The sequence below is a fragment of the Eubalaena glacialis genome, chromosome 16 (genome assembly GCF_028564815.1).
Source record: "Eubalaena glacialis isolate mEubGla1 chromosome 16, mEubGla1.1.hap2.+ XY, whole genome shotgun sequence".
NCBI classification, from domain to species: domain Eukaryota; kingdom Metazoa; phylum Chordata; class Mammalia; order Artiodactyla; family Balaenidae; genus Eubalaena; species Eubalaena glacialis.
In genome coordinates, this window is record NC_083731.1 from 84772706 (window position 1) to 84786403 (window position 13698).

Sequence of the window (13698 nt, forward strand, 5' to 3'; positions counted from 1 at the left end):
CTGACAGAGCTGGCACCACAACTCAGTGGGAAAAGAACAGATTATTCTGTAAGTGAAGCTGGCATAATTGGCTATTTATACAATAAAAGTTAGATTCTTACCTCACGCAATAAACATACCCTTCTCCAAAAGAAAATCTAGATGTATTAAACACCTAAGTGAGAAAAGGCAAAATTCTTTAATAAGATTTTTGGGGGAAGAAAGTATATAAGGGGAATGAATGGTTTATGATATCAGAATAGGAAATATTTCTTTAACAAGTAACAAAAAGCACAAAGGATAATAGAAAGATTGATAAATTTGACTGCATTAAGATTCTAAAAGCTTTTGTATTAAAAATTCACCATAAACAAAGTTTCAAAGACGCTTCACAGAATGGGGAAGACTTGTAACATATTTAACCAACAAGGGCTCAGGATCCAAAACATATAAAAACCCTAAAATCACTGAGAACAAGACAAATAGGCTAATAGGAAAACGTGCAAAGGACACGAACAGGCAATTCACAGGAAAAGAAGCCTGAATGGCCAACCAAAATGGAAAAAGATGTTCCACCTAACTAGTAATCAGGGATGTCATTTCACACCCAAAATTTTGCCATCAATTAAAACACCTGATAACACCAAATATTGGTGAGTAATGGGAAAGGGGAGCACTTACTCATTGCTGGTTAAAGTGTAAATTGGTATATTTTGGAAGACAATTTTGTAATACTTGGTAGAGTTGAAAATGGGTATATCCTATAATCCAGTACAAGGAGATATTGTGTAACAAGGTACACATAGCTGTGTCAGATGTGCATTGTGACCTTCTTTGTAACATCAAAAAAAAAGTGGAAACTACCTAACTACCCAATAGGAGAGAAGTGGATTTAAAAAAAAAAAAAATCTGCGGCTTTTTAATACAGTGGAATATTATATATCAGTGAAGTGAACTCCATCTACATGTATCAACAAGGATAAATATTAAAACACTGTTGAATAGAAAAAAATCCAAGTTAAAAAAGGATATGTACCATATGACACAATTTATTTGGAATTTATAAACCCACAAAACAATATTATATATTCTATAGAGATACACATCTATCAATATGTAGACAAAGTACAAAAACATGAGAATGAGGTGCACCAACTTTAGGATAGTGGTAGCTTTGGAGAGAGGGAGGAGGAGGGGGAAAGTATAAATTTTTGCAGCAACGTGGATGGACCTAGAGATTGTCATACTGAGTGAAGTAAGTCAGACAGAGAAAGACAAACGTCATATGATATCGCTTATGAGGAATCTAAAAAAAATGGCGCAAATGAACTTATTTACAAAACAGAAATAGAGTCACAGATGTAGAAAACAAACTTATGGTTACCAATGGGGAAAGTGGGGAGGGACAAATTGGGAGATTGGGATTGACATATACACACTAGTATGTATGAAATAGATAACTAATAAGAACCTACCGTGTAGCACAGGGAACTCTACGCAATACTCTGTAATGACCTATATGGGAAAAGAATCTTAAAGAGTGGATATATGTATAACTGAATCATTTTGCTGTACAGCAGAAACTAACACAACACTGTAAATCAACTATACTCCAATAAAAATTTTAAAATTAAATTAAATTAACACTTCAAAAAAAAGAGAGGGGTCTAAAGCAAATATGGCAAAATGCTGACATCTGGCTGTCTTAATGGTGAGCCACATGGGTTATATTTTTTCTGCACTTTTAAAATCTTTGAAATTACAATGAAAAAATTCAAAACTAAAAAGAGAGCCCTCCTTAAAAGGTGAGCTCCACGGTAGACCAGAGCCTGTATCATAGTAAACAGGCTGTATCAAAGTAGCAACAAGGCAAGGCATTAAAGAAACTAGGGGACCGACTTCCCTGATGGTCCAGTAGTTAAGACTTCACCTTCCAATGCAGGGGATGTGGGTTCGATCTCTGGTCGGGGAGTTAAGATCCAACGTGCCTCCCGGCCAAAACACCAAAACATAAAACAGAAGCAATGTTGTAACAAATTCAATAAAGACTTAAAAAAAAAAGAACTATAGTTGTCTCCCCCAGTTTAAGTATGGGCAGAAGATTTGATGAATGGGGAAAAATAATAAGGGGAGTAACTGGCCTATTTTTGTGAGAAGGGAAATAAGTAGCGAGAGTAGAGAATGAGAGAAGTGTGATGAGGTTTCTCAGGAGCCTGATGATGACGTATCCAGGTCTGTGCCTTTGTTGCTGTGGAGAGTGAGGCCAAGTCAGAAGGAAGAGCTGTGCTTGTTGATTTTGGACACTCTCTCACCCCATCTCTCCTCCACGTGATGGGAACTGAGCCAGATGATGTCAGGTCATCAGCATCCCTGGCACCATCCTCTCACCTCTACAATTACACATCTGTCTCCTTGGGTGAAATCCAAGTCCTTGGACTTTATTTGATCATGCCGTTAGCCTTAATTTGGGATCTGAGTGATAGAAACTTGGTTGAGGCTCAGGTCAGCTGCAGTGGAGACCACTGTGGGTAGCCAGATCGCTGCTCTTCTAAACATTCATTGCCCCGATCACCCACCCTCCAGCCACACTTTCGCTTTCTGGGATCGCCACTTATACCATACCTTGCACTTTTCAAAGCTTCAAAGCTTTCACTGAAATTATTTCTGTTGATCCTCATAGCAATACCATGAAATAGATAAAGCAGGGTTTTTTGGTTTGTTTGTTTGTCTGACAGATGGGGAAACCGCCCCAAAGGGATTAAATGATCTAGCCAAGGTTACAGGGCAGAGCTCTCATGTTTCTTCCAGAACCATCCTGGACTCATCTCTGTCTATTCCTGGATCCGGTAAAGCACCAATTTCTGTGGCTTGTTTCTACAAAGCGTCTGTTTCCATCTCTCCCCCCTCCACTTCCTTTCCCACCATCCACACTTGGAGCCTCTCATCACTCCTTGCCTGAATTACCACTGCTGAGCTGGACTTCCAGATACCACTTTTTCCTCAGTCCAGTCCATCCTGCATTCTCCTTCTAGACTAAACTTCCTTAAACATTGCTCTCATTAGGTCATTTCCCTCAAAAATCTTTGTGACCCTCTCTTCCCTTCTCCATTGAATGGAAACTCCTCAGCCAGGATTTCAAAGCTCTCCTTAATCTGAACTCACCTTTTCCAGTCGACTGCTCAAAACAGGTGCTTTGAAAATAAAAATGGCTAAGAAACACATGAAAGAATGTTCCAAAAAGATACAAATTAAGACAACCATCATTTTACTCTATCAAATCAACAAAGTTTTGTGTTTTCTATTTTGTAGATGCTACTGTTCAGTCCTGGCAGGAAAGTGATAAAACAGTCTCTTATCCTCTGCTGGTAGAAGCTTTTAACTGGTATTATCTTTTTGGAGGGCAGTTTGATTATATGAATCAAGAGCTTTTGACCTCATAGATCTGTTTCTGGAAATCTCTCCTAAGGAAATAATCTGAAATTCAGAAAAATCTTTATGCTTAAAGATGTCATTGCACTATTCTTTATAGTTATGAGCAATTAGATATAACCTAATACCAATCATTAGGGTACATGCGTATGATGAATGATTCTATTCAAAGCATGTAAGAACATGGGGAATAACTTATGCTATGATATTGGGGGGGGGGTCAGTGTTTAAATTTGTATAAGCATTAGGAGAAATCTTACCAACATTTTACTACTGGACTTGTTTCCTCCCTCCCAGCAACACTATTTCACACCTTCTTCTCTCGCTTCAAACCTCCAAAATTACTTCCTCCTCAATTTCAACAGATGAGTACCTCTTGTTTATTGAGAAAATGTATCACCAAATTGTCCAATCTATGTCCCTTTACGCTCTGCCATTCTTCCTGTTAAAATGAACGAACTATCCCGACTCCTATCCAAGGCCAGTTCAGCCACTGAGTTCCATCCCCTCTCACTTCTTTAGGAATCCACTCCTGGTGCTGTTCCTCTGTTCGTTCCCTCTCTCTCTCCCCCCCTCCCTCTCAGATTATTCCTATCAGCACATAAACACGCTGTAAAGTTTCACATTTCAAAAACAAATTCATTCCTTGACCTCGTGCTGGTCTCCAGCTGCCCTCCTGAAAGTAACCTCCTAACCGTCTCTCCTCCATCACCTCCTGTCTCTAAGTGACAGTCATCATGCTTCTGTTCCCAGATGTCACTGAAACGGCTCATGGCCAAACCCAGTGGTTTGTGATCTCCCTTCTTCGTAGTCTCTCAGCTGCACCGAACGTAGCTCATCACTCTTCTCCATCGTGAGCTCTTTCCTTGGTTCTAGGAATCACGCTCTCCTGGTTTTCTTGCAACTTCCCAGGCTATTCCTTCTCAATCCCTGTTGCTTCCTCTTTCTCTAATTTCCCGGGGCTCAGCCTTCAGGCCAGCTGTCGTCTCTCTCTGGACTCGCTTCCCATGAGCTTTGTTTCCATTCCCCTGGCTTTCCATGCCTCCCGAATGCTGAGTCCGTGCAGCCGGCTCTAACCCCGACCTCCTCCCTGGGCCCCCAATGAAACCTCACGAAACAGAGCAGAACTCTTGATTTTTCTCCCTCAAACCTGCTCCCCGCCCCCAGGAAAGGTACCACTACCCTCCCAGCTGTTCAAACTATCAACCCTGAAGTCAGACTTTTATTACTCTTTTTCATGTACCACATGCTAACCCATAAGCAAGCCTTCAGAAGATCCCCAGCACCACCAATCCCTACCACTTCCAACACACACAGTCACCCCAGGACAAAGCCACCGTATCTTTCCCTAAACAAGCTCCTTCCTGCCCCACGGGCTTTATATTTGTTACTCCCTGTGCCTAGAATGCCCTTTTCCAGGTCTTCACCTGCTCACCCCTGCTCACCTCCCGGGTCCCTGCTCAAAACGTCACCTGCCCAGAGTCTTCTCAAAACACCCCATCTAGTAGCTTCTTCACCCTCCTTAACTCGTGACCTCCTTCACCTGGTCTGTTTCCTTCACAAACGTTATGGCTACTTGAAATGACATTCTTTATTGGTACTTCTCCCAAACTATAATTTAAGCCCTTTGCAGGCAAGGACTCCTTTGCCTTGCTTATTACTGTATCACCAGCATCTAGACTAGTGTCTAGTACACAGTGGACCTCAAAAATAGTCATTATGTCAATGAACAAGCTGTGTAAAAAAGGCCACTTTAAAAAGACTAAGGGAAAACTGACCGGGGGTGAGATTGTAGGTTTGTTTGTATTTTCACATTTTCTTTATGCTTTCCAGTATTTCTCAAGTTTTCTATATCAGATATAGTTTTTATAATCAGGAGAATACAAACTATTTCAGCTAACAAAATACAGCCTCTGGTCTGGTCGGGTTCAATTTATTCCGGAACAAGCACTTGGTGCGTGTTCATTTCAGGGTCATGCCTTTTCTCAGTGGCCCCCCTTCTCCCATCACCTCTGATAATCTGACCTCAACTCAAGGCCCATATACTCCATGACGCCTTCCCTGAGTTTCCTATTCTTATTGAGCTCCTCCCTATCCACACTTTACATTTGATTGGGTCCGCTGTGCTACGTGTATTTATTCTCACTCATCAAACATTTTCTGTTTGCTGTTGGGGCGGGGGGTGGTGTGTGTGTGTGTGTGTGTGTGTGTGTGTGTCAGGGAGAGAGAGAGAATGTATGCATGTTGTGTTTGGTATGAGTTGATTTTCCCTCCTCGACAGACACGGTGTCTTAGCCTGCCCCTCCCTACCCCCCCCCCCCAAGTCTCTGCCACAGACTAAAGCAGAGTCAGTACTCAAATACATGGGGACGGTACTTGCTATTGAAGCAACTGGGTCTGGAAGCCGGGTGCTCCTTCCCTCACACCGGCTCCACAGTAATACTTAAACCTGCATTTACTGAGCACCTACTATGTGCTGGGCAGTTGCTATTCATTTTCCCGTTGATTGAGTAGGAACTGCTTTCACTGTCATCTTAAGACTGAGGAAACTGGCACAGAAAGGTGAAGTAACTGGCCTAAAGTGACCGAGCTGTGCTGGTGAGGCCTCGATTAAAGCCCAGCCCAAGCTCTTTACCACTGTGACCAACGAAATGGGATTGGCTTTGACCCCTGAGCCACGAATGTGCTTTCCATCAAACTGCACGCTCTCGGTTGAGTCCCTTAACCTCCCCAAACCTCAGTGTCCGCGTTTGAAAGATGGAGACGATAACCCCTTACAGGGTGGTTGTCGAGACAGGAATGGGGTGTCGGTCGTGCCTGGCACACGGCGGGCATTGAGGAAATGGTAGTTATTATTATTATTAGATATGCTACCTCCTTGATATGTGCTCTTTCAAGTTGGGGGCGGTAGCCCCATCTCATTTCTTTCGGGCCTGGGTGGCCCAGGTGAACCAGAGCTTGGATTTCCTCGTCTGAAGGCATAATGATAGGAAGAGGGTTGTGTTACAGAAGTGGCTGTTTTGGTTTGTCATCCAGGCTCACTAATCTAAACATCTCTCACTCCCCAGGAATTATTTTAGGACCAGGAAGCAGCACGCTGTTTATTGAAAGAGTCACGGAAGAGGATGAAGGTGTCTATCACTGCAAAGCCACCAACCAGAAGGGGTCCGCGGAGAGTTCGGCATACCTCACCGTGCAAGGTAAACAACTGCTCCAGAGAGCACGAGAAGCTGCTCAGACACCTATTTCCCTGTTTGTTGAACTTTCCACCTCCCAGTGTCCCGCTGCCCCTCCAGTCTGTTCCTTTCCCTGATCTCCTTTTCCCCTCCCCGTCCCGCTGGGAAGGCCTGGCTGGTCCCCCTCCTGGCGAGGCTGAAGGTGAGGACCCAGGCCACCGTCAGAACACAGTCTCCGTGGGGGACAGTAGTTCCCGGAAGACAGGAGAGCCAGCTGCTGCCAGAGCCATGACACTGACCCACAGAGAATGACCAGAGTGGCCACACCTGTGAGAAAGAAATCCAAGAAGGCAGAAGACGGGTGTAGAGAGAAAAAAACCCACACACTGGAAATTATCCATTCTTTGTCCAATTCCCACCAGTTACACATATGCTGGCTCTTCCCACCGTTTTCGTAAACTGGTTTTTAACACGAAGTAGGCTGCAAAATACTATCAGAGAGAAGCAACACATAATAAACAGACCACATGGAAGAAAAATATTCCAAGGGCTTCCTCAGACAGTTTCGTTGAGCAGCCAAACCTAAAGAGACCTAATCTGACCATGGACTCTGGCCATGTGGCTTCCATTTAGAACAGAGATTAGACCTCAATTTCAATTCTCCAAAGCCAAAAATCATCCCAGAAAACATAGCATTTATAGCACCATAAAGTCTTCGAATTGGCGCCTCTTAGATGTATACACATCTATGGCTCGCTGAGGTTTTACATGAAGAGATGGAATTTCTTCAGTAGCCTATTTGCAAATGCTCCCCAGTAGACTTCAGAATATGTAAGAATTTCTGAAGGAAATCTCGCAGTGGTTCCTGGTTACCATTACCCTCACCCCAGCGCACTCGGTCCCCCACATGCTCCGCCTCCAGCCTCAGCCCTCATCCCCCTCACACGCCCCAGGCCCCCCACCTGGACTAAATCGGAACACACCGCACTCCCCCTGGTCCTCTGCCCTTTACACGTCGTTTTCCTTTTGTCTGAACAGCCTTCCTTCCCAACTTGTTCTCCCCCAGACAATCCTACTCCCACCTTTTATTTTTTTATCTTTTTTACTGAAGTACAGTTAATTTACATTGTGTTAGTTTTAAGTGTACAGCAAAGTGATTCAGTTATACATTATACATATTCTTTTTCAGATTCTTTTCCATTATAGGTTATTACAAGATATTGAGTATAGTTCCCTGTGCTGTACAGTGGGTCCTTGTTGTTTACCTGTTTTATATATAGTAATGCTACTCATCTTTTAAAATTCACTTTCGCTCTTGGGTCACTTTCTCTACACCTCATCCCTCGTGTCTCACCACCATCCCCCCTGAACCCCGCGCTCCCACAGCACTTGGCATGGACCTTTAATACAATGCTCATCATTGCGCATTGTTCACTTTTCTGGTCCAGAGCACTCGAGAAATGTTCGTTGGATTAATCTCTTTAGAAAACCACCAGGGAATGTCTGAAAAAAGAAACACATCACTATACTGTTGAGGGCATTAGAGAGAAGCCAAATTAAATTAGGTCGACCACTTATATATTTGCCCAGGACTATGCAGGACGTGGACGTGCAAGTCACGACCCCTAACCTCTCTGTGCTTTGAAAACCTAGTTGGAAGGCGATTAAGGGGAGCATGAAACCATTAGGACCAGACCAATAAACATTTTGAGCTCCTCCTGTGGGTAACATAGAAACCCTAGTTTGTATAAAACAGACTACACAGTGCTGCTGATAAGGGCTAAAGGACTTCCTAGAGGCCAAAAATGATATGGCGAGTGACTTAACCTCTGAAGGAGGCCTTGCAGGATGTCGGATTGGCCAAGTGGATGGGGCAGGAAAGAAGACAGCGAGTTATGTGGCAGCTCTGGACCTCCCACACTGATATCTCCCTTGGCAATGACAGAGTCTAAACAATTCTAACCATTTCCTACTGGCTTAGTCCATTGAATTTTCTGAGGAATTGGTACTTTTGTTTTTAAATTTATCTTACTGAAGTATAGTTGATTTACGATGTTGTGTTAATCCTACCGTATAGCAAAGTGATTCAGTTATACATATACATTCTTTTTCATATTCTTGTCCATTTTGCTTTATCACAGGCTACTGAATATAGTTCCCTGTGCTAAACAGTAGGACCTTGTTGATTATCCATTCTCTATATAATAGTTTGCATCTGCTAATCCCAAACGCCCAATCCATCCCTCCCCGTCCCCGAGGAATTGGTACTTTTGATTCATGACCTCTTTTTCCTCACGGGGCATTAATCTTCAATATCACTTAGAGAAATGGTCTAATCTGCAAGGTAGCTGCAGACACTATATATATGACTCCTTCTTTTCACCCATTATTGCCCCCAACAGCCCTGTTTTGAGTTCTTGTGTCTGCTTTTTATAGTTTTTCTGCATTCTCCTTTGCTCTCTTTTGTAACTTTTTCTCTGCTCTCAGAGTGATGGCTGTATCCAGCCTCTCTGCTGAAAAACTGTGGTTAGCTGAGAAATTACCTGATCAGCCATCATCAAACCACACGTGAAATATCTGTACCTATTTCTAAGAGAAGCATAAACAAACGAAGCCATATCCTAATACGGTAATGATAAAACAGTGCAAGGAAACGAGGATGTTTAGTCTAAAAATGAGTCCACTTGGGGAGGACAGGATTGTTTTCTTCAAATATTTAAAGGGCTTTCAGAGAGAGGAGATGTTGGCCTCATTCTTTGACTCACCAGAAAAGATAACCAGAACCAAGGAAGGGAGATGGTGGTAAAGTTTCAAAGAGGCAGGTTTCAGCTCCACATAAAGATAAAATTTTGAATAGGAAGAATTTCTGAAAGTTGACAGTATGTGCATCTTGTGAATGAGACGCAGTATCTTGAACAGAAGTACTTTGGGCTCATTGAATAAAAATTTCATCCTTGGATGCTGTTCAGAACGGTTAAAGGCAGTACCTGCCTGGTGATCTCATCACTGAAATTAGATTCTTGCTTCTGGAGTCTAAATCATTTATTCTTCTCACTCTGGCGGCTGTGAATTAGGTGAATCAAGCTTTAGACTTGGGCTTCCCTGGTGGTGCAGTGGTTAAGAATCCACCTGCCAATGCAGGGGACATGGGTTCGAGCCCTGGTCCGGGAAGATCCCACATGCCGCGGAGCAACTAAGCCCGTGCGCCACAACTACTGAAGCCTGCGCGCCTAGAGCCCGTGCTCCACAATGAAGAGTAGCCCCCGCTCACCACAACTAGAGAGAGCCCGCGCGCAGCAATGAAGACCCTTCACAGCCAAAAATAAATAAATAACTTAATAGAAAAAAATTAAAAAGCTTTAGACTTGATTTCCTAATATATGCAGTATAGACCCTTCACACTGACCTATCTTGTCAGGTTGAGTTTAGGAAGTGAAACCAGGGAAATAAGTTGTGTCTGTGGCTATGTTTAACATATTTAAAGAGGTTCACAAATTAGCCAGGAAGGAAACTGTCTGCTCTTTTTATTTCCTTTGAAAAAGGATTCTTATACTCATAGATAAAACAATGTGTTATTTTTGTATCTGAAAAGGATGAGCGGACTGGGGAATCAAAGTGGCTTCTTTAAATAATCACAGGCCTTGTTTGGTTTGGACTGTTCAGGAGCACACGTGGAGTGCTCAGAGGGGAAGTTCTAATATTAAAAACAACAGCAACAAAACTGTAACTAACCAAAATAATTTCTGAAATTAACATAGCACACCATAGCCCGTGGAACTCAACGGGACTGTTACAGTGCAACGGTGGCACATTTTCATCCAAGGATTTAAAATAAACTATACTTTATCATTATCAGTAATAACCACTATATGTGTGTGTGTGTGTGTGTGTGTGTGTGTGTGTGTGTGTGTATTCTTCTAACAGATTTTGGCTTTGCTATTGAAATAATAGCAAAGCATTATAATAGCATTTATAATCACACAGGAGAAAACAACTTGAAGAATAGTTACTATTTTTAACATTTTTTTGAGGAAGACTGATGGATGCAAAAATCATGGAAAGCACAGGACTGCCTCAGGGCAGTCTGAATACTTCAAATGGCACCACAGGTGTGATTTGTAAATTTTGTGCCACAATAATCGCACACTAACACGTTTCAGGAAAGGACTCACATGGCAGGAAGGATACACTATGTTCTTTAACGTCTTTAACAAAGTCCCAAGAGTAAAGAGTAAGAAAAGCTCAAAAGGGACTTGCCTTGGGTATCCAGCCTTTTTTCATCACCCTTGGCCAGCGTTGAGTTTGCATCTCTCCTTTCTGAGCCTCCTCTGATCTCTGACTGCCCCTACCTTAGCTCCTCTCTTCCTAAAGCCTGCCTGCCCCCAGTTCTCTCCCCCTGGCTCTCCTGGCACTAGGGAGGATGTGATAAACTAATTGACACGAAGATGTTGGTGACTGATGTCACTCCTCTCACGGGTGTTGGCAGTTCAGAAGGGTTTCCCCAGGAGAGAACAGAGAGAGACCGACAGCTGAGCAGGCAGCTCACTAATTTCACATGGGAGGGCTGGGGGCGGGATGTGCGTGCCTTTGTAATTAAACCCAAACAATGACATAAAGTTGGCCTTGATCAAGAATGCAAAAAATGGTGATGGAATTCGATTACAACATCTTATGCCTGTTGACCGTGTGGTCCACCGTTTTAAGCACATAACATGCATTAGCCTCCTTCAATCCAATGAGGGTTTTTTTTTTTTTTTTACTACTTACAAGTGAGAATCCGAGGCCCCGAGAGGGTTAGGACCCTGTCCAGGGTTACAAAGCTCGGAAAAGGCAGTGCTGAGAGAACTGGATCCCTGTTTAACCACTCTGCTCTCCTGCCTCTCAGCCTGGTGGGGAAGAGGCCCCACTCTGAAGCCAGGTGCGTCCCTGCTCGTGAGCCGTGCAACCTTGGACAAATGACTTCCCTCCGGAGCCTCAGTTTGCTCATCTGCAAAATGGGTGCGAATAATGGCATACCAACCTTATAGGGTTGTTGCAAGGATTAACACATTTAACACCATATCTGGCATATGATAAAAACTTCTTCAATATTAGCTAACACTACTGTTTGTTAATATGATAAACCAAATTCCACTTCAACAGAACTTTCTGTATTCTAGTTTTTCTAGACTTAGCCAGTAAGTCACACAAATGGTGTTCCGGATCACAAAATTCCTATCTGACCTAAGGATTTAACTTCCTGTGATAAAAATGTATTACAGAACTGATAGGATAGCAATTTGAAGCATCTTTACTTAAAATTACTCTTGAAATGTACTTCAGATTTAATCCGAATAGAGTATGCCTACAATCACTGTCCTTAAGAAGGATTCCAAGTTGATGGCTGTATACGAATCTATGTAGATTCCTATAAAGCTTCATAAATAGTATGAAGGCCAATTTTAATGTCCAATAAACCTTAGAGACTTACATAATAAGGTTAACAGGATTACTGGTTACTGGATTTTAAATCAAAGGAGGTAGCATTGCTTGACTGGCTCACATGGGAGGCCAGGTCTAGGTGTACTGATTAATTTTCTTTTCATCCATATATATTTATTGAGACTTTCACTAGGCCAGTGCTCAAGACGCAAAATGAACAAGAAACACACCCTCCTCTCTGTGTCCTAATAGCTTCATGGGTAGTAAACCCACATAAACAGTTACCTCAAATTAAAACAATGCCAGAACCAGAGAATAACTCCTAAGCCAGGCTGCAGCGTCAGGCCAATTTCTCAGGGAAAGTAACGCAGTTGTTTGTAGAAAATGATCAGTCCTTGGGTCAAAGTCTGATTCGTTTTAGAAGGAAAAGACAAATTGTGTTATATGAAATGTGTTTGGATGAAGAAAACGATCTTGCACTTGAAGTCCAGAAAGTAATAAGAAGGGAAAAAAGGAAAAGGCGGGCGTTGGGGGGAGGCCTTCAAAGTAACAGCTCACGCTGGCTTTATTCATCTCCCCTGTAAGGTGTGGTGCTCTTGTCACTTCCACATTTTAGGGATGAGGAAGCTGGGGCACAGAGGTCCTTGGCCTCAGACACAGCTGCTTGTAGGGTCACATAAAGACTTCCTTTTCTGCAGTTAAGGAAGGCCCTGGGGCCAGGGACCCTGGCCTTCTGCTTGCGGAGTTTCCCCAACTTCTAGGGAGGTACCACCCAGTTAAACTGCACGAGCTGGGCTGCCTGATTCTGCTGCCTGTTGACTCAAGTAGTCTGGTACCACTCAGAGCCACATGTCAGGGCTGGTGTGATGCTGCCACATCCCACAGCCCGGGCCCCATGCAGACAGAGCTTCCATCACTAGCAGAAAGGCCCAGGGCAGGACGGCAAGACACCGCCCAGCTGTCCAGACTCTAGACAAGGCGTACCATCTTCAGAAACCAGCCCTTCCTCTGTCTGGCACCTGCCCTTCCTATCCCAGCAGGGATGGGATGAAGCCTGGGAGGGTAACTGACATGGAATGTTCTGGGCAGCCAGGTCAGCAACCTGAAATAAGAGGTACAAATACCTGACCTTTTCGAAACAGCCACTTCTTGTCATTACCCCGTATAAAGATACCCTTGGACCATGTCCTGGTGCTGGTCTCTCACACACATCAGACGGGAGGGACGTCCCTGAGATCCAGTGCTAACTCCTGTTATTGTCAAATCCCACCCACGTTCCACTGGCCTCCTTCGCCTGCCGTCTGCAGCTGGGCTCTTTCATGCACCGAGTTCATCAGCTGACACCAGCGAGGTGAAGCTGGGTGTAGTCCAGCCAGCGTGTGGATGTCTGACCTCTGAAAACACGTCCAAGAGCTGGATGGGAAGAGATGCGGCTGCCTTAAATCAATCTATAGCAGACTATCCTAATAGTTACTTTCCAAATAAAGATGGAGATCAAGTTATCAGACAAGACAGAGGTAGAGCCTAGATACTACATCTTACAAAATGAGTTTAGTTCTCAGTCAACAGTAATAGAACACGAAATAGACCTTTCCCTTCTAATTCACGTTCATCTTGAAGATGTTTTTGATGAGATGATTCCTTAAATGCTTAAGTGCACACAAACACATTTGCTCCCATTGCAAGGAATTCT

General features: G+C 43.4%; 1 protein-coding gene across 1 annotated transcript in view; it reads left to right on the forward strand.

Moving 5' to 3' along the window:
• Window positions 1-13698, forward strand: part of FLT1 (fms related receptor tyrosine kinase 1) — a 168347-nt gene that overhangs the window by 113622 nt on the left and 41027 nt on the right. The window contains exon 15 of the mRNA XM_061171122.1: window positions 6477-6608. Coding sequence (XP_061027105.1) covers window positions 6477-6608 — 132 coding nt within the window. The remainder of the gene's footprint in view (window positions 1-6476; window positions 6609-13698) is intronic.